The following is a 25612-nucleotide window of genomic DNA, read 5'->3' as shown; positions in this document are numbered from 1 at the left end:
ATCAGCCCCTCCTCTTCCCTGCCGAGAATCAAACGTATGTTCTGATGATCTCTCTGCTCAAAACGCTGAAGCCCCAAGACCTACATGATAAGGTTCAAATTCCTTGGCCTGGTTACAGAGGACATTAGTAGCTAGTTTTAGCTGCCCATCAATGCTTCCCACCCCCCTTCTCACAGTAACTCAGGGGGGGGCCTGTGAGCCAGGCCCCGCCAATCAGAGCAGCCACTCCCTGCCCCACGGCATTGCCCCAGAATAGGCGAAGGTCCCAGGCCCAATGGTCAGAACCTTCCCTGAGGTTTCTGAGCTGTGGGTAGAGGTGCTGGGATCTGGAGTTGACCTGCTGGGGCCATCTTCTCCCCCCGGGAAGAAGGCTACCTACAAGAGGGAAGAGACCGAGGCCAAGGTCAGACCAGCAGACATGAGGTGGCCACGGAGGGAGAGAGGCCTGGTGGGTAGAGGCATGGCCCTGGGCCGCCTCCGCAGCTGTTCCTGCAGGTCTGTGACACCCCTGCCCCCAGCATCCTTACCTGGTCAAAATTCAAACAGAACCACCCATGTTTTATACAAACAAAACAAACGTGTTTATGGAAAGTCTGAAGCCTGGGCCTCTCTCCTGGCCTAAAACCCTCTTTCAGAGAGGAGTGGTCCCGGGCGATGGCGGCAGCAAGGGGCAGGAGGGCCGCCAGGTGGTTCCTGGCTGCTGGGAGCGTGTGGAGTGGGAAATTCGCCAAGCTGGCAGGGCTGTGCGCTTCCCTGAAGGCAGGTTACACTTCAGTAACCAAGACAGAAACTGCCCCAGGCTCCCCACTGCCCAGCAGAGGCCTGAGCTGAGCACCCCCGTGACCAGGCCATGGCCACCCTGCTCCAGAGCCTGCGGGCCATGGCTGTCCCGACAGGCCAGTATTTACAACAGTATTTACAACAGTAAATACAACAGTATTTACAATCAGGAAGGCTGGTGACAGTGGCTGAGGTCTGTAGCGCAGCTCTGCCCACACCGCGTCCCCAGAGCCCTTTGTGGTGAGGACTACCGCCGCCCTGTTCCCCAGATGGAGACACAGTGGAGTTCCTTGCCCCACATCACGCAGCGGTTAAGCGACAGGGCCAGGCTTGAATCCAGGCAGCCAACCTCAGAGCCCCGGAGCTTCTGTGTGGGTTGTGGGCCGGGAATGTCCCTTTGGGGTCCCCCCCGCCTGCCTCTGCTGCCCACACTGGCCTGGGCACCCCTTGCCCTGCGTGTGCCAAGGCGAGGGAGTCCTTAGGCGCAGGCCGGGCCGGGCACAGGGCGGAGGATGTGTGACCACGAGCGCGTCTGCTTGCCGGGCACCCTCCTCTCGGGCTACGACCACCAGAAGCTGACCGAGAAGCTCAAGTCCAGAGCCCGCACGTAATGCCAGTACTTCACCGGGATGAAGAGGATCTCTCCCGGAGACAGGATGCAGGACAGGAATGGGGCCTCGGCAAACCTGGGGAACTTCTCCACGTCGGGATTCTCCACGTCAACCTGAGGAAAGCGAAGGAAGTCACTGGCCTGCTCTCAGAGACGGGGTGTGGAGGAGGGGAAACGGTGGGTCCCTCCAGGCCCACCTGGCTCGTGTTGTGAAGAAGGTGCGTGTCATGAGGATACAGGGCCTCTGACTCCTGCGGGGAGTACAGCCGGATGTATTTCCTGCCCATCACCTGCAAGGAAGAGAGCCGCCCTCCTCAGCAGGTGCCCGGCCACCCCGGCCGCCCCGCGCCCAGCACACGCGTCAGGTTAGGAGTCACTGCCTGCGCTACTGTTGCTAACAGGCCCTCGACGGTGGCACCGCGGTCTCAGTGCTGCATGTGTGTTAACTCTGAGCCTCAGCACACCCCTCCGAGGTGGTTCATCCTTTCCCCGCATTTTACAGGTGAGGATATGGAGGCACAGAGAGGTTAAGTGAATGGCCACGTTCGCAAGGCTGAGAGGCGGTCTGGCTCCCGGCCCCTCTGCTGCCTCTGGGGACTGGTCCCCGGGCTGGAAGAACACTCTCACTTGTCAAACCTCTCTTCCTGCGACGGAAGGTGGTTTTATAACAGGTGCCCCTCCCCTTACAACATACACGCTCGCACGTGCGCGCGCTGCTCTATCTGGGTCTCCATAAAACCACCCACTGGCTGAGCAGGTTCCCTGTATTTGGAGGGTTCTGGCAGGAGAAGCTGGCCTGGTTCTGATGGACGGCAGGGGAGAGGCAGCCGTCGGGGCACTTGCTCCATCCGGAGATGGCGCCCGGCCCCACTCTGCCCTCAGGAGGCGTCTGGGAACCCAGACGATGCAGGAGCCATGTCTGGAAGCCGCCCGACCAGGCAGAGGGCCCCCCGCTGAGGCCTGGTACCTTTCTTTCTCTGTTTTCACTTCTGTCCACGTCCCTGTCAGTGGTTCATCTCTTTAATGTTTAAATGTGGACAATGTGGCCAGGCCGCGTGTGGCTGGGCCAGGCTGCGTGTGGCTGGGCCAGGAGGAGGGGGAAGGCCGATATTCTGAGCAGCTCCAACCTGGGCTAGGAAGTTCTGCTGGGGATCCTGGTGAAGCGGGGAGATGGTGCCTTGGGGACCGAACCAGGCGTTGATGGTGATCTCCTCTTCCTCCCCGGCACCCAGGCAGCAGTAATCGGGGATGCTGATGTCCTGCTTCAGCTCCGGGATCTGTAGGGTCAGAGCAGACGTGGAGGTTCAAGACCAGGCCTGTGGGACACAGCAGCCTAGAAGTCCACTGACTCTCCCAGAAGGCCGATACACACTCTCTTCTTGTGTAATAATATGACTGTAGCCGCATTTTACTGTATAGGAGTTTAAAAATCAATTTTAAAAAGTAAATACATAATTGCTAAGGAAGGGTTATAATTTTATTTTCCGATTTCTTTCCATGTCATATGCATTTTAACTTTGTTTCCTTTTCTTAAAAACCTGATACCACTGCTTTGTACCTAAAAATAAACCAGCTTGCAATTTTCTAATTTTAGAACATCAAATTAAAGAAAAACAAAAAGAAAATGGGACTGAGCAGTTAATGAAATCTCTGGAAGGGAAGATTTTCCAAATTTTCCTAATGGTAAAGCAGTCACAATTGGTACGTTTAAGAGAAGTTACTTAATACAAAGATGGGGAGTGAAATGGGAAACATTTGAACTGTGGTAAAGGAAGGTTAATGTAGAGCGTGCACACAAAATGATAAGGAAAAATAATAAGGATCCCGATACATAAGGTATACAAATGAGAAAAGGACAAAAAGCAGATCACACATAAAGATGAATTAGATATAAAGAAGGGTTTTGGTCTCATTAGCACTAACATTGTCATCCTTTCCCACTGATCAAACTAGCAGAAGTTGAAAAAGTGGTAACACACGGTGGTGGTGAGGATGTGGTAAAGGGAGCACCCTCATGCCAGGCTGCTGGTGGCATCAAGCAATGTGGTCAGGACTTCCCTGGTGGCACAGTGGTTAAGAATCTGCCTGCCAATGCAGGGGACATGGGTTCGAGCCCTGGTCCAGGAAGATCTCACATGCCGCAGAGCAGCTAAGCCCGTGTGCCGCAACTACTGAGCCTGCGCTCTAGAGCCCGCGAGCCACAACCACTGAAGCCCACGCGCCTGGAGTCCGTGCTCTGCCACAAGAGAAGCCACTGCAGTGAGAAGCCCGTGCACCACAGCAAAGAGTAGCCCCCACTTGCCCCAACTAGAGAAAGCCCACAGGCAGCAACGAAGACTCAATGCAGCCAAAAATAAACAAACAAACAAATAATAAAAATTGGGTTAAAAAAAAAAAGCGACGTGGTCAAGTGTGGAAGTCTTAAAACCATTCATGGACTTTGACCCAGTTGGAAGTGAGCTTGTGCTGCTCCTTTGCGTGGCGGCATCAGGGGCCTCCGGGAGGCTGTGAAGTTAGGGCTCCCGGGGAAGCTGCTCCAGGACAGGGAGCTAAGCTGACCTGTGGCTTCCAGGGGCCCTGGGAGGCCGAGCCCCACTATGACTGAGACCAGGGGATAGGACAGGCCGGTCTCTTGAGATCACGTGGCAGGGGCCTGATCAACTTGAATCCCCCTTTTCTTTACTTAGCAAGAGAGGACAGGACTCAGGACCCACGAGTCCTCACATGGGGACGCCTGGGCAAGAGGACACAGCCCACCGGGCCCCATCACCTCCTGCCCCCCCGTAACTTTGGACCTGCAGCTCCCGAAGGCTGGCACATCCCCAACTGGGGCCCCCCGGTCAGGACAGGGACCCCAGCTTCCCACTGGCTGTGGTCCTGACCCCGAATGACCCAGGTCTTCCCTGTTCAGGGCACACACCCAGCCCCTGACCTCGCCTCCCGCCCAGCACTGCCCGTTCTGGGCAGCTGTGGCATAAGGCCTGGCCAAGACCGCATCTGCCGAGTCCCCCCGGATGCCTCAGCTCCATCTAACGAGTGGTTCGGGTCCCAAACCTAGGAGTCTTCCTGGGCTGCTCCCTTTCCTTCGATCTCTGCACGCCCACCACGTCAGGTGCTGGCAGCTCACACACGTCCTAACCCCGTCTCTCCACGCACGGCGTTAGCTCTCCCTAGACCGCTGCAGCAGCCTTCTAGTGGTCTCCCTGCTTCCACACCTGTCACCTCAACTCCTCCCCAGACAGTGCCACAGCCATCCTGGAAATACTTCCCTTCACGTTAAGAAAACCATCCTTCTTCCAGCCCTGATCTCCCTCTCAGGCCCCATCTGCCACTTCCCTCCCCTTCATGCGCTCGGCTCTGGCCACGCTGAACTCTCCTGCCCCTTGAAGGTGAAAGTTCACACCTGCTGCTCTCCCAGCTGGCATGGCGCTTGTCATGTCCTTTTAGACACGAGAAGAAAATAAAATGCAAGTTGATGACAGGGATAAAATACCCATAATGCTTACGGTTGACAATTAGCTTGCATCCAGAACATATATAAAGGATTCCTAAAATTCAAAATAAGACCAACAACCCAATAAAAAAGAAATGGGCAAAATATTTGCCATGTGGCTGGGTACCTACTGCTCATCTTTTGGGCTGTTGCTGAGACATTACCTCCCCAAGACCCCTTCCCTGACCATCAGATGGAAAAAGCCCTTGCCCCGCCCAGCCTCCTTTGTAGGGTACATTTCTCCTTTCCTTCAGGGCGCTCATTACCATCAGATACGTGTGTTTTTCAGGTCCACGGGGCAGGAGAGCGACTGTCTCCTTTGTCCCTGCGTCCCCAGGGCAGGGTTCAGCGCCGGTGCACAGGGGCCTACAAAGCAGCCATCTGCCGCCCGCCACCAGGGTCACAGCCTGGGCCACCCCCCAAGTACAGAGCGAAGAGGAGAGCGGGGGATGAGGCAAGGGGTGGACGGAGGGCTCCCCAGGGTGAGCCCTCCTCTGAGCGTTTCGGCATCCTAACTGGACGGCTTTGAAAGCACAGGATGAATCTGATTCACGCTACACTTCACTTCGTTCTGTTTTGTTTGCATTTGAAAACAAAGTCTCTGTTCTCCTCGTTATGAGGACTATACATACTCATTATAGATGATTTGGAAACCGCAGAAAAGAGAGGGAGGGACCCCCTCGCCCTCTCGCCCCCCGCAGACAATCCCTGTTCACCTTCTGCGGCCTTTCTTCCTGTCCTTTGCCAACTCAGCTATGGCCATCCTGCACAGCACTGAACAGCCCCATTTCCTCACTCCCCACTAGCCAGACGGTCCTGGTTCCTGCCAGCACTTCCCCAGCTCTGCATTTGGCGGCTACGGGCCCCACCTGACGCAGGTCTGGGTGATGGGTGATGCTGGTGCCATTGATCTGGGTGCGGCCCAGGATGGACCCTGCACCTCTAAAAGCCAGGACGCTGGCGCTGTCTGGGCCACACCTGGACGGTCTCAGGGGAGGATGTGTGACGGAGACAGAGCTAGCGCAGCCTGCCACCGTCCCTCTTCTTCCCCTGGGCGCTCTCCTTGCATCCCCCGGCGCCCCTGTTGGATTCTCCGGGGAATACCACCTCGGAGTGGGAACCCTCCAGCTCACAAACGTCCCAGGCTCCTCGCCGTCTTGGCCTGGCCTTCAAGGCCCTGCCAGCTTGGCCCCAGCCTCCCTCTTCGGCTTCCCGCTCTGCTTTTCTGACCAAACCCTCTCACGCCGGTGGATGCGCCCAGCACGTGGGGTTCGTTCTGCCCTCTGACCCTGGCTCGTGAGGCGCCTCTCCCTGGGACTGGCCTCGGCCTCGAGCCCTGCTCCTCCCCTCAGCTCCAGCCCACGGCCCCCTCGTCTTTCAGTCTCCACCAGTTCGTCCTGAGGGTCCTCCATCCAGCCAGTCAGGGTACCCAGAGGAGTGGAACCCGGGCCCTGCCACAGCGCACAGGCCCAGGTGCGGGGAGCCTGCCTCGTAAGCAGACGACCGAAAGGTGGTCAGGGCGGCTCCAGGCCCTGCCCAGGGAACTCTGTGAGTCCAGGTCAGCGGCCACTCGCTCGTTCTGGGTCAGGTCACAGCCTGCCACCCTCACCTGGGGGACCTGTTCCTCGGTCTGACCACACCTGGGCTTTAGACTCCATCCCCTGGGGGCCATCCTAGGGCCTGCTCTGCTCCCCTGCTGTCCGCTGGCGAGTAGGGCACGGGTAGCGGCACAGGGGCCTCCCTGCTCACCGCAGGGGGCAGTACCACTGGGGAGCAAACGAGGCTGCGACCCCTTTCCAACCCTCCGGGGCCAGCGCCTAGGAAGGGAGGGGGGAGGAGGTGAGAGGGTGAAGGGTAGAGGGGCTCGGACTTACCTGGTCAAAGAGCTGGTGCTGAGCAAGGTACCCGATGTCCTTCGGCTACTCCACGGGAGAAAGACCAGAGGCGACACAGAAAAGCCCCGTTAGTCGTGGGACACCTCCTCAGCTGCCCGTGTGGCTGGCTCTCAGCACCCTGTCCTAGGCGTCACCTGGAGGGCCCTCGTCTCCGGCCTGCTTGGTACCCCCTCCTCTGACCCGGGGGTGAATGTGATCTCTTGCCAGCCAGCAAGACTGGGCTGATGGGGGGACTCAGGATCTGGCCCTGCCTCCGCCCTGAGTAAGTCACCCTGGGCCCCGGGGCTCAGTTTTCTCACATGAAACGTGAAGGGGCTGTACACACATAAGGATTTTTTAAAATAAAAATGGAATCATACAACATGTATTACTGTGAAGTCTGCTTTTTTCATTCAATGATATACCATGACGACCTCTTCAGGTCAGTACATGCATATGTGACTCACTCCTTTGATGCATGCATGTTTCATAGACAGGATGCATCATTATTCATTCAACCATCCCCCTGCTGGTGGACACTAAGGTGCTTCTGCCGCGGTGCTTCAATAAACAGCCGAATGCTCTGGTCCTGACGTTTACATGCTTCCAAGAGGAGAACAATGCAGTCAGGGAGTACGTGGATTTTAAATCTCAATAGCTTCTGCCACGTTGTTTTCCCAAGCGTTACATCATTTACAATCTCACCAGCAGTTAATGTGAGAGTCCACTTTCCTACAACTGCCTGCACTGGAGATGATCATTTTGTGAAAATTTCTACCGATCAGATGAGTTGAAAGATCAGTGCTTTACAAACCGGGCTCCCCGACGCTCAGGGTTTCTTTGAAGATGCCCGAGGGCCTCTGCAAGGGTCAGATGGGGGCAGGGCAGATGGGATGCTGGGCACCATTGACCCAAACTGCGGCCAGAGTGGCCAACAGGTATCAGGAAGAGGAAGACACCCAAGGCCCTCACTGTAAGAAATGACAAAATGGTGCAGCTGCTTTGGAAGACAATCTGGCAGTTCCTCAAAAGGTCACACACAGAGTTACCATCTGACCCAGCAATTCCGCTCCTCGTATACACCGAAGAGAAACAGAGTCACATGTCCGCACAAAAATGTGTACGTGAATGTTCACAGCAGCATTTTTCATACCAGCCAAAAAGTGGACACAACCCAAACGGCCATCCACTGAGGAATGGACAAACAAGATGTGGTCTATCCATCAAAGGGACAGTATTCGGCCATACAAAGGCACGGAGCACTGGTACGTGCTACGACAGAGATGAACCCTGAAAACGTTATGCTAAATAGAAGAAGCCAGACACAGGTCGCCACATATTATATGATTCCAATGATGTGAAATGTCCAGAATTGGCAAATCCATAGAAACAGAAAACAGATTCGTGGTTGCCTGGGGATGGTGGGGAAGGGGATATGGGAAGTGACTACTAATGAGTACGGGGCTTCCTTGGGGTGATGAGAATGTTCTAGAATTAGATAGTGGTGATGGTTGCGCAATCTTGTGAGTATACCAAAACCCACTAAATTGTAACCAAAAAAACCCAAACAAAAAAAACCTCCAAAAAACAAAGGGCCTGAAATGGGAACCTTATGTCCCGCCTGCCTTTCTCGCGCTGGCCAGCCTACTGACCACAGGCCCTTAAAGAATAGCTTCTTGACTCCTCCAAAACCTCCCCTGGCGACACATGGAAGTTATTTGTCCAAATGTAACGCGTCCCCTCCCTCCTAAGTATTAGGGGGCAGGAGTCAAACGACACACCTCATTCCTGATGTACTTGCTGATGAACTCATCGACAGTCATGAGCGTCTGGGACCACTCCTCGTCCGTGTACCTGGAACCGACCTCTACTGGGACGGTGCGGCAGCCAGCGATTTCTTGGATGTACTCCAGACTATTTGGAAAACAGGGATTGGCATTGCCTTCGTATGCTAACACCCATTGGGTGCCCTGCTAAATGTGCTATGCTGGTCTCCTTTCATTGGCACAAACGAGGTGGAGGAAGACCCAATTCACTGCTGAGGAGACACAGGTGCAAGAGAGGCAAGGTCACCTGCCCACCTGGCGCTGGGCAGCTTTGCAGATACAACCAATGAATCTGGTTCTTGCTGGGCAGCTCTATTTCCCTGCTTGCCTAGCGCCTTTCAACTTCGCTCTTTGCTCGCCCTGTCACAAGCAGAGATCTTCTTTGGGCCAGTGGAGGACAGTGCGGGGTGGTGAGGGGCCTGGGTCCTCAGCTCCGGTGGCCTGGTGCCGAGTCCAGCCCTGCCCGTCACCCACCAGGGGACCTGTGGCAAGTCCCTTCACCTCTCTGAGCCCTTGTTCCCCGTTTGCAAACTGTGGGTAATGACAGTGCCTGTCGCACAGGAACCAGGGAGGGGACAATGAAGGAAGACATGGCATGTGCCCGCCTTGCGTGGTCAAGCACACAAGTGTCAGCGGGAACCACTCCCTCCGCAAAACCACTGCCACGAGACAGCCTGGCTCCATCCACCTGCCTGAGACACGCCTCCTCATTTCAAAATTAGGCTACTGTCCAGCTGCCTGATCTGACTTCTCCACCATGAATCTGAGGAGGGACTGGAAACAGACATGAGGAGAGAATAAACACAGGAGCCCTTGGAGCCCACGCAGAGGGGGTGGGGCTGTCTTGGGTTCTTCTTTTTTTTTTTAAATTATTTATTTATTTTTGGCTGCATTGGGTCTTGGTTGCTGCTTGCGGTCTTTCTCTAGTTGCAGAGAGCGGGGGCTACTCTTCGTTGGGGTGCGCAGGCTTCTCATTGCAGTGGCCTCTCCTGCTGCGGAGCACGGGCTCTAGTTGAGTGGGCTCTAGTAGTTGTGGCCCACGGGCCCAGTTGCTCCGCGACATGTGGGATCCTCCCGGACCAGGGATCGAACCCATGTCCCCTGCATTGGCAGGCAGACTCTTAACCACTGCGCCACCAGGGAAGCCCTTGGGTTCTTATTTCTACTCTCAAGGCTCAGGAACCCCTAAGAAACTCCACAGAATTCCTGAGATCCTGCAAAACTGCATAATGGACTTAACATTGGACTTCCCCGATGCACTCCTTAAAAACTGCTTAGGGCCGGCAAGCTGTAGAAGCTAAGAATCTTACAACCTCTGGCATCGCTTCAGAGCACTGTGCCTTTAACGCCTGTTTAGCCCCTCGGCCATCCATCTCACTTCACTGCCAGTGAAGTGTCTGTGGGGCTGTATTCACCTGGGGATGGGAGGAGGAATTTGGGGGTCTCTGGGGATGCTAAATTGGGAAGAGGGACCACACCGCCCTCAGCAGACACCCACCTCCACTTCTTCATGCACGGCCAGTGGTTGGCCACACCTTCCAAGATCACAGGCCTCCCTGGATCCAAAAACTGCTTCCTGAAATACTGGAGGGATGGACAGTGAAGCCGGGGCACCGTGCTTTCTGACGTCATATCTGGAATCGGAACGTGGTCATTCCTTGCTTTCTGTTCAAAATTAAGACAAAACAAGATGGCAACAACTGCAGAAAGGCCAAAATTCGAGGCATTCCACTAGGAATTTGCATCAATGGTAGTAAGACAGCTGAGGTGTCATTAGTAACAATAATAACCGTTAACATTTATTGTCAGTTTTACTGCTGCTACTGCGACTACTGACGTTTCACGATACCAAGATGTTTCCTTCTCTACCGGTTCATTTAAAATGTTTGTTTAATTATAAAACTAATATATTGCTTTCATAGAGGAAAACTTACTATCCCAAACTCCACCATCTAACATACAAGGATTCTTCTCATTACTGTATGTTCCTTTCCCACTTTGTCCACACATATGCATCTCTGATCCACTCTAAGATTCACGATGAATAAGCAACTCTGCCTCTTCTGTCCAATAATTTCTCTCAAGTGGTTTCCATGCTGCCACTCAGTCCTTGCAATGTCTTGAGTGGCTGCCTCATCATTTACTTAACCATCTCCCAGCTGAGGGACCTGAACAAATTACTGTCTCTGAGCCCGTTTCCCCACACGTTAAACCCCACTGGGTGACGAGACCTCACACGTAAAGCACCCAGCACTGCTGCCTGGCACCCGTCACCTCCCTCTGCTCCCCCTGCTGGACCCCAGGCCCGTTCTCAACACTCACGCAGTGGCAGCAGCGACAGCTAACGTTCTTCCCTGCAGGCGATGTGCGAGGCCTTGTATTTGCCTCTTCTTTTCTCACTGTCCCCAGTGTAGACTTTGACTTCCCTGTGCTCCCTTGTCAGACAGGCCTTCCCTGGCCACCCTGTCGGAAGCAGCCTCCCCACCTTTCTCACCACCTGGGAGAAGACATTCTTTCACAGCCTCACTAGAATGTCAGCTCCAGGACGGGCGTCTGGACCACGCCCTTGGTTCCCGGCACAGCTGGGCCACCGCTGGGGCTCAGTAAGGCTGCTGAGCAAAGCCCCTCCTACAGGCAGGGGAATGGAGGTGGCACAGGCAGCGGGGGGTGGCGCAGGAATGTGAACCCAGGCAGCTGCCTTCAGAGCTTGAGCTCCCACCCCCTTGACCGTATACACTGCTCCAGACCGTGAACACCACCTTGGCCATGAAGCCACCGCCATATCCCTTGGGACAGCCCTGGCCGGGGCAAGGGTGGGTGCAACCCCTGGGTCCAAGGGGACAGATATTTGTCCCTTGATCCGCATGTCTGCCCGACCCTCTGAAAGGTCCACCAACACCCCATGCCCTTGGCCCTGTGGCACCCTTGGCAACACTGGGTGTTGTATAAAATCTCATCTGATAGTTTCAGAGCCAAGAACGGCTGCTTTGTTTGTCTGTTTGTTTAAACCAGAGGTGAGGTTGGACATTTCCCACATGTTTGTTTAACAGATCTGTTTCCTCCTTGTGAACAGTCTGTTTGTGTGTCTGGTCTCTCTACCTCCTGGGGCCCAGTTTTTTCTGTTCCCCTGTTGATTTGTATAATTCTTATACAATAAAGATATCTCCTCTCTGACAGCTTTGCTGCAAATTTCTCTTCCCTGTTTATAGGCTCACTTTTTATTTCAGTTACATGTATGGTGTATTTATGACATCCATTTGCATTATTCTTATAGAAAAATAATGCTCACTGTAGGGAATTCTGAAAACAAGAAAATATTTAGAAAAATGTCGAAAACACCCCGTAACTCCCTCACCCAGTGTCCATTACAGTCTCGGCCCTTTTTTCCCGGCGGTCAGCACTCTGCTACTTTACAGATAAGGAAACTGAGGCTCAGAGGAGGTGACTGACTTGCCCAGAGGTGCTGTGAGTGGGTCCGCGTGTCAGTGCTGGGATGTGAAGCCTGAGGAAACCACCCTCAGTGACTCACATGCACTTAAACACCAGTGAGGACACGGCCAAGTATCTAAGGGGCAGGACCGATCAGTCACGTGAGCTGTAGTATCTCATCCAAACTCAGCAGCACAAAGACAGAGGCAGCCAGGAAAGTGGGGGACACCTCAACCAAGGGGCCAGGAAGAAGCTGAAAGAGACGGGCTCCCGCTGGCTGCAGGGCTCGGCCACACAATCCCTCTGAGCCATTTTTCTCAGGAACCACAAAGCTTTCACCCGCCTGCTCTCCCCAAGGGGCACGGCTTTTGCACAAACTGGGGAAAAAAAAAAATTGAGACAAGAGGCTGTTCCATTTCCAAATCAATGGAGATGTCATTTTTCAACCAGAGGGGTCAGCATGCCAGGGGCTTCAGCCCAGGGGAGAGCTGACCTGTGACTTCTAGGAAAACAGGGCTGATGGATTTTGTTGGGTGCGGTCAGTGGCGGTTGCCCACCCCCCCGCCCCCGGATACCTTTATGCCAAGCGGCTCCTGGCTCGGGCCGGGGGCGGGCCTTTTTCCAGAGAGCAGGTGCTTCTGGAGGACGGCAGTGACTTTAAGGAGGATGTCCCCAAGGATGGCCGCCCCCATCAGCAGGCCCATGTCGCAGGCTTTCAGGGCGGCGGCCACGGAGGCAGCATCCCCCGGCGGCGCACACAGACACACGGCTTTCAGGAGGCAGCTGAAGGAGTACACCTGCCGCCAGCCCTTGTCCACGTGCTGCCAGGGCCCTGTGTTGAGCTTCTCCCAGGAGTAGTCGAGCAGCGCCTCGCAGGTCTGCAGACACTCTTGCCTCCTGTCCCCGTAGAAGAGCTCAGCGGCTTCCTGCAGCAGCAACACCACGCTGCCCTCCACCTTCTCTCCCAGCTCCAGCTTCAGCTCCTCTTTCGTGCGGGGCAGGAGTGCCCAGAGGGCCTCCCAGAGCGCACCCGGCCCCGCCATCAGCCCAGCCGGCTCAGTCCGATGAGTGCTGGGGGGAAAGATAAGTTACAGCAAAACACCACGTTGTATGCCTACATATTTACAGTTCTACATTTTCATAAAATAAGACTGGGGGAAAACAAGCTAGATCTGTGATGACATCCAGTGGCCAAAATGTCAACCACTGAAATTTTAAATATATATAAACTATTTTCCTAAAAAAAGAGAGAGACTGAGAGAGAGACCACGCACAGACCTGGACCCCTATAGGTTACCAAGGCTTCCGGACTTGTCCCATGTAACACACATCTCATCTGCACTGATTCTTCAACAATGGTCTTCTCCGCCCTGTGAGGGCACCTGTGAGGGCAGGGTCCCTATCTGACTGGTGTCACCACTGCATCTTCAGGGCCTGGCGTAACACTAGGCACACAGTGGGCACCGGACCCATATTTGTTCAGAGAGTAACATGTATTATTCTTGTCTGAAATCCTCCAACACCCCTCTTCTCTGGCAAACTCCTATCCAACCTTTAAGGCCCAACTTAAATGATCCCCTATGTGAAGCCTGCCAAGATGCTCTGAGAGTGTTTTGGGTTTGAATAGCCCTTGAGCTTCTTGCAGAGTCAAGCTCACAGTAGGCACTCAATTAAGACTACTGAAAGAATGAGATCTTAACGTCTCTGGAGGAAACCTGGAAATACATAAATCCTATACGAAAAGGTTTATCACAGTTGGTGCCTTTAGTGACTTTAGCCTGCACATTATATAAGATGGCAGGCCAATCTCCAGGAATAAGTACTAATATGTGAATAGGTTCTACTGCTCACAACTTACGGTGATTTATTTGCACTACAATGTTGTAGGTATTATACTAACAGCTGCTATATGCCCTATCTCATCTGATACTAAGAAATAGGAACCATCATGCCTTTTGCAGAGACTGCTCTACGCTGGGGGTCAACAAACTTTATCTGTAAAGGGCCAGATATCAAATATTTTAGGCGTTGCAGGCCATACAGTCACTGTTGGTACTACTCTGTCACTGTAGTGTGAAAGCAGCTTTATACAGTATGTAAACAAATGGGCATGGTGTGTCCCAATAAAACTTTATGTACAAAAACAAACTCTTGCTTTAAGCTCACCAAAGCCCATTCCATCTTCTTCCTGGGCACACAGTTAGACTCCATTTCTCACTTGTAATTAGATGTGACCACGGCACCTTGTTCCAGTTAATGAATGGAAGTGACGTATGCCCCTTCCAGGCCTGGTCCATAAACACTGAAACACTGTATGATCCTCCACACTTTCCCTATCCACTGGCTGGAAGCTAAAGACTCTGAGGCCTTAGGGGATGGCAGAGCCATAAGACAGCCCCCCAACTAGGAATATCCACACTGGAATGCTTCCGGAGCAAAAACTAAACTGGTGTTGTGTTTAGCCACTACGGTGTTGATGCTTGTTGCAGCAGTGTTCCTGCCCTGAATGAAGCAATGACTTCCTTCTATTATTGAGGAAACAGATGGCAGAGAACATAGTAGAGGGTATTTGTTGAGTTCTGGTGGCTCAGAATCCTCTTCTCTTTCTTGACAACATACCTCCATCTCCTTTTGAGAAATTCCATCATACCCACTGAGATCAGTCTGGTGGGATGTTGCCAAGGGGTGGGTATGTGACCCAAGCTAGACAATGAGTTGCCTCCTTTGAATGTGAACTTTAAGTAGGTCAACTTGACCAGAGATAGCTGGCATTTCATTTTGTCCTAGTGGCAGTTTCTGGACCAGACTATTCTTGCTAGGGCCTCACAATTATTGTCCGCAATTCCTAGGATGCACTTTGGTTCTTGTCCTTTCCAAGCCCAGGTCTCCAGCTTTCCGTCGATTCTGTGGGCCCCACAGTCTCCCAAGAAATTTCTTCTTGCTTATGTCAACCAGGGTTTCTGTGGTTAATAATAAAAGAACCTTATTTGACCCTTAAAAGTGACTGACACTCAAGAGCCACTGGTGGATGGTGAAGGCAAGAACGAAGACTTGCTGTGATAAAGCCCCATCACATGCTCCGCTTCTCGTGAGGGAAGAAAGTCACCCTAAGGCGCAAGAGAGCCCAATGATCCCTGCCTGCTGTCACGAACACGCTTATCTAACCCCTTAAGTACGGGCAGGACCTGTGATTTGAGTGGTCGGCAGAATAACGTCCCCCAGAGACGTCCACATCCTAATCCCCAGAACCTGTGAGTCTGTTACCTAACATGGCAAAAGGGACTTTGCAGATGTGATGAAGAATAAGGGCTGTGAGATAGGATTATACTGGATTACCTGGCTGGCCCCAACCTAACACAGGAGTCCTTGAAAGGATCCTTCCTGGCTGAAGTCAGAGTCAGAGGGAGACGTGATTACAGAATTGTTAGATAACGCAATGTTGCCAGCTCTGAAGATGGAGGAAGGGGGTCCCAAACCAAGGAATGTGGGTGGTCTCTAGAAGCTGGAAAAGGTAAGGAAATGGATTCCCCCCTAGAGCTTCCAGAAGGGAATGCAGCCCTGCTGAGACCTTGATTTTAGTTCCATGTTTAACTTCTAACCTATAGAACTGTAAGCTAGCAAATTTTTATTGTTTTAAGCCATCAAGTTTGTGATAATTTGTTATATCAGCAATAGAAAACTATTATTACTTGCCTCTAACCAACAGTTGTGTAGGTTTGGTATGTGTAGCTATTTACTTTTTGGTCTAAGATGGCAAAAGTGACGAGATGCCACTTCTGGGATCAGGTCACATAAGACTGGACCTTCCATCTTGCTGGCAGACTTTCTCTACTGCCCTCTTGGTTTGCACGCATCGATGAAGCAAGTGGCCCTGTTGGAGGGGCCCATGTGGCAAAGAACTGAGGGTGGCTTAGAGCCAACAGCAAGCTAGGAACTGAGGGCCTCAGTCCAGCAGCCCTCCAGGAACTGAATTTTGCCAACAACCACAGGCACTTAGATCCTTGTCCAGCTGAGCCTTCAGATGAGAGCTCAGCCCTGACATCATAACTGGAGCCTTGTGAGAGACCCTGATGTAGATGACCCAGCTAAACCCTGTCCAGACACCCAACCCACAGAAACAGAGATAATACATGTGTGTTGTTTTACGGTCACTAAATTTACGGTGATGTGTTACGCAGCAATAGATAATAAACACTCCTACCAGATTTCCTGGACATGCTGGGACTCCATCTATAACTCACACCAAAGAACAGGAGGAGAAAGCATGGTTCCCTTTAGCTCTAATGCGTGTGAAGACGTTAGCAGTAGATAGAGAAACAAAGATGTGTGAAGGATGCTAGAGATATGGTCCCTGAGGGTGCTTCGGACAAGCCATTCCTATTGCTGGGCTCCATTTCAGCTCATTTCAGCAGACAGAATACTTGCCTCATTTCACCCCCACAATGACCCTACGAAGCTGATAAAGTACTTACAAAGCATTTGCTGTAAAGCCAGGAGTGCTCCAAGCCCTTTATATATACTCTCAATTCTTACAGAAACTCTGTGTACTATCATCTCCATCTTACAGATAAGGAAGCTAAAGCAGAGAAGTTAATGATGTCCCAAAGCAATTCAGCTAATAAGAGGTGGAGCAGAAATTTAAAACTCAGGCAGTCTAGCTCACAAATCCATGATCTTATAAATGAGGGACCAGAGCCACAAGATCACAAGCCAGTACATGATGAAGCTGCACATCTGGGTTAACTCTCAAGAAAACTCTGAGGAAGGAATTATTATTCTCCCCATTCTACAGATGAGAAAATCCTATCACTTCACATAAGAGAAGGGTGTACCTTTCTCACTTGTTATTATTTTTGAGGTGCCTCATCCTGGGCCTGTCCTAAAGTAAGTGCAGTAATTCAGAGTTTTTCTCAGTTCTGCAGTCTATCCCCAGCACCGCTTTCGATTTGTATTTGTTCCTCACCATACTGTGAAGTGGACAGGGGTGTATGTGATCATTTCCCCTGCAACCCCACCCTCCGATTTTGCTGATGAGAAAACTAAAGTCCAGAAAAAAAAAGTCCAGACCACAGTCAATCGATTGTGCAGAGACAGAACTGAGATTAAGCTCAACCTCAGTGCCCTTCCGTATGCGCCATGTCAATGCTCCATGTTTTTTGGTTTGTTTGTTTTTTTTTCTGTGCCACGCGGTTTGTGGGATCTTAGTTCCCAGAACAGGGATCAAAACCGGGGCCTTGCAGTGAAAGCACGGAGTTCTAACCACTGGACAGCCAGGGAAATCCCAATGCTCCATGTTTTATGTACATTATCTAACATATCCCTCACAATTCTACAGTGTGAGGCTTTACAGATGAATGAAGTGAGAGTTGGGAGATTAAGCAATTTGTCCAAAACTTCACAGTAAGTGGGAGTGTCCACTCAGACACTCTTCATGTTCGGGCATGAGGACTGCATCAGCTTTTGGAGCTGTAGATCCCAGCTCAGTCCCTGGTTCACGATGGATATCCTTCCCAGCTGGCTTACTGCATGACAGGACTCAGAGAGCCTGAGTGGCCTGGCCCAAGCCCGCCAGGATGATTTCTATCTCCAGCCTCCTAGAAGATTCATAAATGTCTTGTGTTGGTCTCGTTAAGAGCTTCACAGTGCAGGGCTTCCCTGGTGGCGCAGCAGTTAAGAATCTGCCTGCCAATGCAGGGGACACGGGTTCGAGCCCTGCTCCGGGAAGATCCCACATGCCGCAGAGCAACTAAGCCCGTGCACCACAACTACTGAGCCTGTGCTCTAGAGCCCATGAGCCACAACTACTGAGCCCATGTATTGCATCTACTGAAGCCCGCGCACTCTAGAGCCTGTGCTCTGCAACGAGAAGCCCACGCACCGCAACAAAGAGTAGCCCTCGCTTGCCACAACTAGAGAATGCCTGTGTGCAGCAATGAAGACCCAACACGGCCAAAAGTAATAAATAAAAATAAAAAATTTATTAAAAAATACTATACTAATATCAATAAATAATATATTTTTTAAAAAAAGGTTCACAGTGCAGCCTTCCAGCATGGTCTTATCCACTAGCCACACGCAAAACAGCACGTGGACCCACCAACTGGCCTTCCTGGGTGGCCTCAATGCTCATCCCCTGAGTGTCTCACATGAGTCTCATAAAGCAATTTCGAAAAATCTCACCTTGAGCGTGCAAATGGCCTCAGAGGCCTCATATCCTGGCTTCTCACAAAGGTCTACAAAAAGGCCTCCCAGAAGACGACTTGTTTGCCTTAATATAAAAATGGCTTCTGCTGGGGCCTATGTACCAACTTTGTAAAGTGGTCTCTTGGTGGCCTTAGAAAATAGCCTCCTGGAGGGTTTCAAATGGGCTATAAACTAGTTCCCTGGGATGCAGATTTTAACCTTTGTAAACTGGCCTCCCAGGGTGACCTTACAAAATAGTCCCTCGCAAAGGCCTTACAAAGCCAGCTTCTAAGGTGGCCCCACGTGCTGCTTTGTAAAATGACCTCCCAAGGTGGTCTCTGGTTTTCATAAACTGGCCTGGTAAGGCGGCTGATGTGCTGCTTCACCAGTTGGCTGAGGGGAGGGCCTCAGGTTGATGGCCATGTGGACCAGCCCTCTGGGAGAGAGGGCCTCAAGCTGGCTGTACAGAACAGCCTCTTCGTGGCCACATAAAATAGCCTGAGTAATTTATTTTGAATCCAGAGCTCCTCAGTGAACGTCTTACAACAAAGCCTTCAGAGAGACTTACGCTGATGCTGCACGACACAGCCTTTCAGAGGTGAGAGCTTCGGGATGGCTGTGAGTTCATTTTCAAAATGGTTTTACAGGTTGCCTCTGTGTTAGCCACCTGAAACGGCCCTGCGCATCTCACGATTGATCTTAAACACTAGTGTCCCGGGGGGGCTTACAACTGCAGCCTGTAGCAACCTGGTGAGCTGCCATGCTGGCCACCATCCACCTGAGTAGTCTTACGTATGGCTTGGTTCCATCGGCCTCCCAGAATCTTTCATGATTTGGCCTTTTAGTTGCCGAATCACACAGCCTTCCAGGAGGAGCCACAGCGTGTTACATAAAAGTCTTCCAAAGTGGCCTCATGACCTGTTTTAAAAACTGGCTTCATTACATATTGGGCCCTCATCTGAGGGCCAGGTGAAGGCTGGACTTTGTCTTAGTTGTACAAACCTATGTTCCATGATTCCTGTTAGCCATCTGAAATGGCCTTACAGGAGCAAGGTCCTTCCCTGGCTGGGTGAAACACCTTCTTGTCAGCTGTGTGAAACAACCTTCCAGAGGAGCTGGCCTCATGTGGGCTGTAACCAGCAGCCTTCAAACAACCAACCAGTTGATACGGCCTTTCACTGAAGGTCAGGCAGAGGCTACATTACGCTGCCTTTCTCAATGGCCTCACGCCCAGGCTTTACAAATCAGGCTTCCAGCATTCCCCACACATCAGTCTGATAGAAAGGTTTCTTGACAATTGTATCAAGCAATTTTCTGGAGTAAGATATCAGCCTGAGTAGCCTCATGGCCTGGCTTTACTGATTTGCTTCCCAGAGTTCCTCACTGAATTGCCTTTTTTTATAAAAGGTTGTATTAAACGAACGAGGCTTCCAGAGGAGGGAATCAAGGGTAAACTGTGTGAACAGTCTTTCAGAGTGGGACTGCAAACTGGCCTTTACATTGGCTTCCCAGAGCTCCACGTAAAAGGGATAAGCAAGTTGCATAAACAGCCTTCTAGTAGGTATAGGTGGATTAACTACGGAATTTATCATACAAACCAGGATGCTATATATAAGCCTTTTCTTTATTTAGCTTGGTAAAATATACGTTTTTCTTTTGCAAAATTTTTTACTCTCATCATTTTTGCCAATGTTTTTTTTTCACGGTTTGGAACTGCCATTTCTGCACGTAGGAATTTCATCTTACACAAGTTGAATACTGGAAGTACTGATAGTAGTTTTCAGGGACAAATCATAAACTGGCATTATTCCAGGCACATTGAGACCCATGGTCCCCATAATCACAGGCCATATGAAAAAGCCTGAGTGGCCTTGTATCCTTACTTTAAAGTCAGTCTCCTAGGGCTAGACAGGTATTGGTCTTAAAAGACTTCTTCTTGGTTACATAAGGCTTTTTTGAAGGGGGTGAGGGTAGAGGTGAATTGCCTTTTATAAAAGGTTGTATTAAATGAACAAATCTTCCAGAGGAAGGTCTTGTGTCCTGAGTGGTCGTGTGTCCTGGCTTTGTAAACTGACCTTCTGGAGTGCCACTTGTCTGTACTGGTCTCATGACATGAGACAGCTTCCACAGGAAGCTCAGGTACAGGCAGCATAGAATTGCTCTTCTCAGTGGACTGTTTGTTGGCATAGGAAATCATCTTGAAAAGGGGGTCAGACCAAGGTTGTACGAGCTAACCTCTCAGAGTGGCTTTTGTCTTGGCTTTATAAACCAGCCTAATCTGAACTTCATAAACGGCTTCTTGCTGGTTACGTTAAACACCAAGAAGCCAACTACAGGCTGTAGACAACAGCCCGACTCAGGTCCTGACTTCATGAATTCACCATCCAGATAGAGGGCATTATGTAAGCTGGCCTTTGGTTGGCTGTTAGTTAAGTAGGTTCCTGACGTTTATAAAATAAAGCCTTCTAGGAAGCCACCGCAGTCATCCCAGAATTCTCTTAAGTTATCTTTAAAACTCTAAAGCGCCTCCCAGAATACGTCGGCCTCAATCTGGCTTTCTGGGACCAGGCTGCCCAGTCTTGTAACGAGCAGACAGGATCGGGCTTGGGCCGTCGGTGTGGCCCCAACACCTGCCCACCTCCTGCCCCTGGATTTACTCCAAACTTGTTGAGCACAGTGACCCATCTCTGCTCATAATTAACCCCTATCGAGTTAGACACCCCCGTCCTCCAGGCGGCCACATGCACAGGGCCCACTGGGTCCCCCACGACGAGTGGGCTGGGCGGGCTCTACGTAATCCACCAACCCTCCACCCCGAGATCTCACACCTTTTCCCTCCCCGGCGCCTCCCCCGGGGCTTCATTTCCCTTGGTCCACATTTGGGGCCCAATGGTTTAAGCGTGCCCAGTGGGCCTAGCTCCAGACCGACAAAAGACGACTGGCCCGGGAGGGTCAGCCAGCAACCACCTGCCACTACAAACACGGCAGAAATCGGAAGCCTCGCAAGTGCATTAGAGTCGCATCAACGTGACACCAAGAACCGCGCGGGGACACGACAGCCTAGTCTCACGCACGCGCAAAAAGAAACGACTGGCGTAAGAAGTGCACCACCCACGCGCAGGGCCTTCGACCCCTGGAGACTCTGCAGTTGAACGGCTAAACTGCGTTCTCAGAGCGCATGCGCTACCCCAGGTTCTTGGCCCCCCCGACCCCCCCAACACCCGGCTCAGTTTCGCTGCTTTGAAGGGCCTCCCTGGGCTTTCCAAAGCGCACGCGCGAGACCGTCCTTTCCTGCTTCACCCCTTCACGCTACGCCTGCGCAGTCCTCCCCTCGCAGCCCGGCCTCCCCGCTTCTAAGGAGCCAGAGCTGCCCGCCTTCTCGAGTTGCTCAAACTCACCTGTCTCGAGTTTGGACAGTGTCGAGTCGTCGGAGGCCGGCGACGACTTTTCCTTCTGGACCGAATACTCCGGCTGTCTCCGAGTAGTCAGAGGCTTGCCCGAGGAGTATCGATCACCAAGGCGTGCCTAGAGGAGCGCCGAGTGATCGATGCCGTGGCCCCGCCCCGCCCCGTTTAAAAGCCGGAGGGTGCTTTCGCCTCGGTTTCTCTTTCCAAGTGGGTAACACCTGCGATTGCCTCTGTAACGATAACTTCGTGTACAAGGCAGCTTCACATCTACCATTTTATCTAATCGTACAACTCGGATTTTTCTCTCTGTTTTAGAGAGCGGTAAATCGAGGCTCAGGGAGATAAAGTGGTCAAATACTCGTACTTTCGGAAAGTCGCAGATCCCGACTTTTCGAAGTTCACCCCCAAGTGCTGCATCCACGGCCTGTGGGAGTGAGGAGGACTCAGGGTTTCAGTACGGAGTGGCGGGCTAGGGGTCAGAGTCCGTCCTTCTGCCCCTGCTAGCTTGGTGCTGAGTGGTGTGGGCGTCGCTGGGGGTTTTGGTTTTGAGCACGCTCCCCATGGTCTCCGAGGACTAGGCCCTTTGAAGCATTGAACAGAGGCGATAGAAAGTTCTGCTCATACTGCGTTTGGAATCCACGTGGAAATAGGAGGGAAATTTATTTACTGGTGTTAAAGAAAAATTTATTTGTCAGACTTTATTCACTGGGACTGCTGCGATGGGAGGGGTGGAAGTGTTGTGATAGGGGAGAGCGATGGGGCACAGCTCTGAATACAGCAAGGACAAGTGGAGATTGATAGCCAAGGAGCAGGGTCTGCGTCAGTGGATGGAAACTTATTAAGAGGAAACATAATGGGTAAGGGGAATTTTGGCTAAACCAAGGTCCCAGGTTTTTTGCTGATGGCAGGCCAGGGTGATAAGATATCAAGGGTGAAGGATAAGGATTTTGATCAGATATGAAGGGTAAGGGATTTTTGCTAAACTGACCCAGCTGAATTCTTGCTAAGACTAGACAAAGCAGTTCAAAGACAGAGCCCAAGGGCAAGGTGTAGTTACAAAGAGGTCTCAGAAGAGTCTGACCAGAGTTAAGTTGAGGAGAGAGTCTCTGTCACTGGTTACCAGAGATGTGTCAGGCATTGTCTGGGCCCCCTAGACTCCTCCAAGTTGTGTAATTCTCTTCACAAGCCTGTGAGGTGGAGATTAGCATGTCTTATTTACAGTCAAGGAAACTGTGGGAATTCCCTGATGGTCCAGGGGTTAGGACTCTGTGCTTTTACTGCTGAGGGTCCAGGTTCAATCCCTGGTTGGGGAACTAAGATCCTGCAAACTGCGTGGTGTAGCCAAAAAAGAAAGTAACTGTACTGTCGGGAGACTGAGGCTTGCTCAAGGCCAATTCAGCTGATCAGTGGGTCTTGGGTACCGTGCTGGCACCAAAGAAAACACGCTGAATCAACTTACCCAGGCCTCACAGATCTCACGGGTGAGACTCACAAATATTTATTGAGCATTTACTATGCACCAAGCACTTCCGAGGTACTTTTAAAATATGAAGATTGTAGATAGTACTATCATAATTATCATCCCCAGTTGGGTGATGACAGCGTTGAATTTTACCTGAGCCCTGTGCTCCTGGAAACAGTGAAGGTTAGAGGAAGACCCCTTACCCTTTTTTGTTCTGGAAAGGTGCTTGCTGCAATGAACCACCATTCCTCCTGTGACTTAGGGGAACTCATGGATGCCCACTTCATTTACCTATGACAGGGCCAGCCACAGAGCCTCCAAATCCCTGTTCGTTGCCTCATAAGTAACTAGCTGAACTGCTTGTCTCCACCAATCATTCTGAGCAAAATTCCTGTGTGGATGAGAAAAGTGTTGCCTGCCATCAAGCTGTCAGCTACTGTAGCCACACCTACCGGTGCACCCTGAGGAGAATTCAGGATGGAGAAAAACAGGATACCGGCCCTTGATAGTTAAGATGCTTATCAAAGGAATTGTTTTAATGAGCCCAGACTCTTGCATCTTCCCAAACATGGAAAAGCAGTGAAATAATTAACGTGAGATGTCTGATATTTGTGATTAGCAGTAATCTTTTGCTGTTTGACTACATAGGTTTTGTTTGTTTACAAAAACTCCTATATGTCTAGGCTACTCCCTTACTTCTTTGGAACAGTTCCTATCTGAGAGGCTATATGCTGGGCTGGAGTCCTCAGTAATGTCCCCGAATAAAACATAACTCTCAGTGTTTAGGTTGTACATTTTTTGTCGGTTGACACTTTTTTTTTTCGGCTTACAGGATCTTAGTGCCCCGACCAGGGATTGAACCCGCAACGTCAGCAGCGAAAGCATGGAGTCCTACCCACTGGACCGCCAGGGAATTCCCTGTTGACACTTGTTGACTAAACTTTGGTTAAATTCTCTCCTTCCTCCAGACCCCTGAACTTTGGCCCACTCTCAGCCTGAGCCTGCAGACAGCCCCTCCTGAGAATAGACCAGCCTCAGGATAAAACACTCCCTGACCTCCTGTCCCATCATGCCTCCCTTTCATCCAACCTCCCAGTTCCTTCTTGCCTCTTTTTCTCCTCTTATAAAAGGAAAATTCTTTTGCCTAATCCTTGAGATGCTTGCAGAACTATGGTCACAGCACTGTCTCTGTTACAATAGCCCCTTTCCCCCTTTGCAATCATCCTTTCAAATCAAAGTCTCCCCTTACTAAGTCTGATTTTGTTTTTTTATTTGACAGTGAATGGACAGAGACGACAGTGTGTGTGTGGGGGGCACTTGGCCTCTAAGAGCCCAGACAGGCCCCACTGCAAGGACCAAAGGAGATTCGAAACCAGGACCCCCTGATTCTAGAAGGACACTCTGATTCTCTTCCACAATCAGGAAAGGGGTTCTGGCCTTTAACATTGAGTGTGAAGTGCTGCCAGCCAGGCAGAGAGAAACAGCCCTTTTGCCAGCTTGTTTGTGTTTTCAAAACTGGCTGGTTGAGATGAAATACAGGCACAGATGAAATGTTTTTAGAAAAGAAAAGAACGACAATCTTTCACCATGGGGTTTCACTTTCTGTAGTCTCCTTGCCAATCCACCACCTCCCCTCACTCCCCCGCCATCAAGCTGACAGACCCATCTGAGTGCTGCAAGAGGCACTGAACAAACAGAAGGAGTCATTTATGTCCGTGTTCGTGATTTTTCTCCATTTGATCAACAGCCTGTAACTTTAATATATCCAAGTGTGCTGGGAACGTTTGCGGCTTAATTATCACATTTATTTAAAATACACACAAACAAAACTCCAAACTGGAAAACAACATTTAGCTTGGCAACAGAAGAGATGTTTAATTTACTCCAATTGTTTAAAGATGATGTGAAAACCGCCCACATACTGGCTCTTCCACTGATTGGTTGAGTGACCTAGGGCTGGTCAATTACCTATTCTGTGCCTTCCTTCCACTTTGGTATGTTATCCTCACTGCCTCAGTTAGTGAGTCTAAGATGATCTTAAAAGTCTGGGCAGGAAAAAACAAGGTGTTTTGTTGAGTGGACTCCACTGGGATGGAGGCAAAAAGTCTCTGACGTCAAGTCAGACAGACTGGTCCACGTATTGCCTCTCTGAGCCCTAGCGTTCTCCTCCAGGAAATGGGTAAGAGAACCTACATCCCAAAGTGGTGGTGAGTATTAATAAGACAGCTGTACCTCTCAAACTATACCCCCTATTCTCTTGTTTGTCCCAGAATCCATATGTTCCAACTTCCCATTTGCCTACTGGTCCAGGCCCCAGTTCCTGTTCCTTGTTTCTGTCAGGCTTGTGACTACTTTGACCGATGGAATATGGCAGGAGTGACGCTATGGGACCTCTGGGGCTGGGTTTTAGAAAATAATGCAGCTTCTGCTTTGTTCCCTGGAACTCTCAGGAGCCTGGAGCACCCATGTAAGACGTCTGACCCCCCTGAAGCCCAGGTACCAGGTACTTGAGTGAATGAGCCTTCAGAAGGTTCTACCCCCAACCATA

At 51.2% G+C, this 25612-nt stretch overlaps 1 protein-coding gene and 1 non-coding gene across 2 annotated transcripts; one reads left to right on the top strand and one right to left on the bottom strand.

The window, feature by feature from the left end:
- Positions 1 to 939: 939 nt before the first annotated feature.
- KDM8 (lysine demethylase 8) lies at positions 940 to 21731 on the bottom strand. The gene is made up of 8 exons (XM_060122163.1): positions 21594 to 21731; positions 12588 to 13083; positions 10082 to 10248; positions 8539 to 8671; positions 6758 to 6802; positions 2518 to 2667; positions 1588 to 1680; positions 940 to 1504 (listed from the first exon to the last, which is right to left on the bottom strand). Exons 2-8 carry the CDS (start codon positions 13053 to 13055, stop codon positions 1340 to 1342), a joined length of 1221 nt encoding a protein of 406 aa, XP_059978146.1. The 5' UTR covers positions 13056 to 13083; positions 21594 to 21731; the 3' UTR covers positions 940 to 1339.
- Positions 21732 to 22842: 1111 nt separating this feature from the next.
- TRNAK-UUU (transfer RNA lysine (anticodon UUU)) lies at positions 22843 to 22915 on the top strand. The gene has a single exon. It is a non-coding gene; the product is annotated as a tRNA-Lys (tRNA).
- The last annotated feature ends 2697 nt before the right edge of the window (positions 22916 to 25612 follow it).

Source organism: Lagenorhynchus albirostris, chromosome 15, assembly GCF_949774975.1.
Source record: "Lagenorhynchus albirostris chromosome 15, mLagAlb1.1, whole genome shotgun sequence".
In the NCBI taxonomy this organism is placed as follows: Eukaryota; Metazoa; Chordata; class Mammalia; order Artiodactyla; family Delphinidae; genus Lagenorhynchus; species Lagenorhynchus albirostris.
Note: the sequence above shows the minus strand (reverse complement) of the source record. Positions and strands in the feature narration are given on the sequence as shown.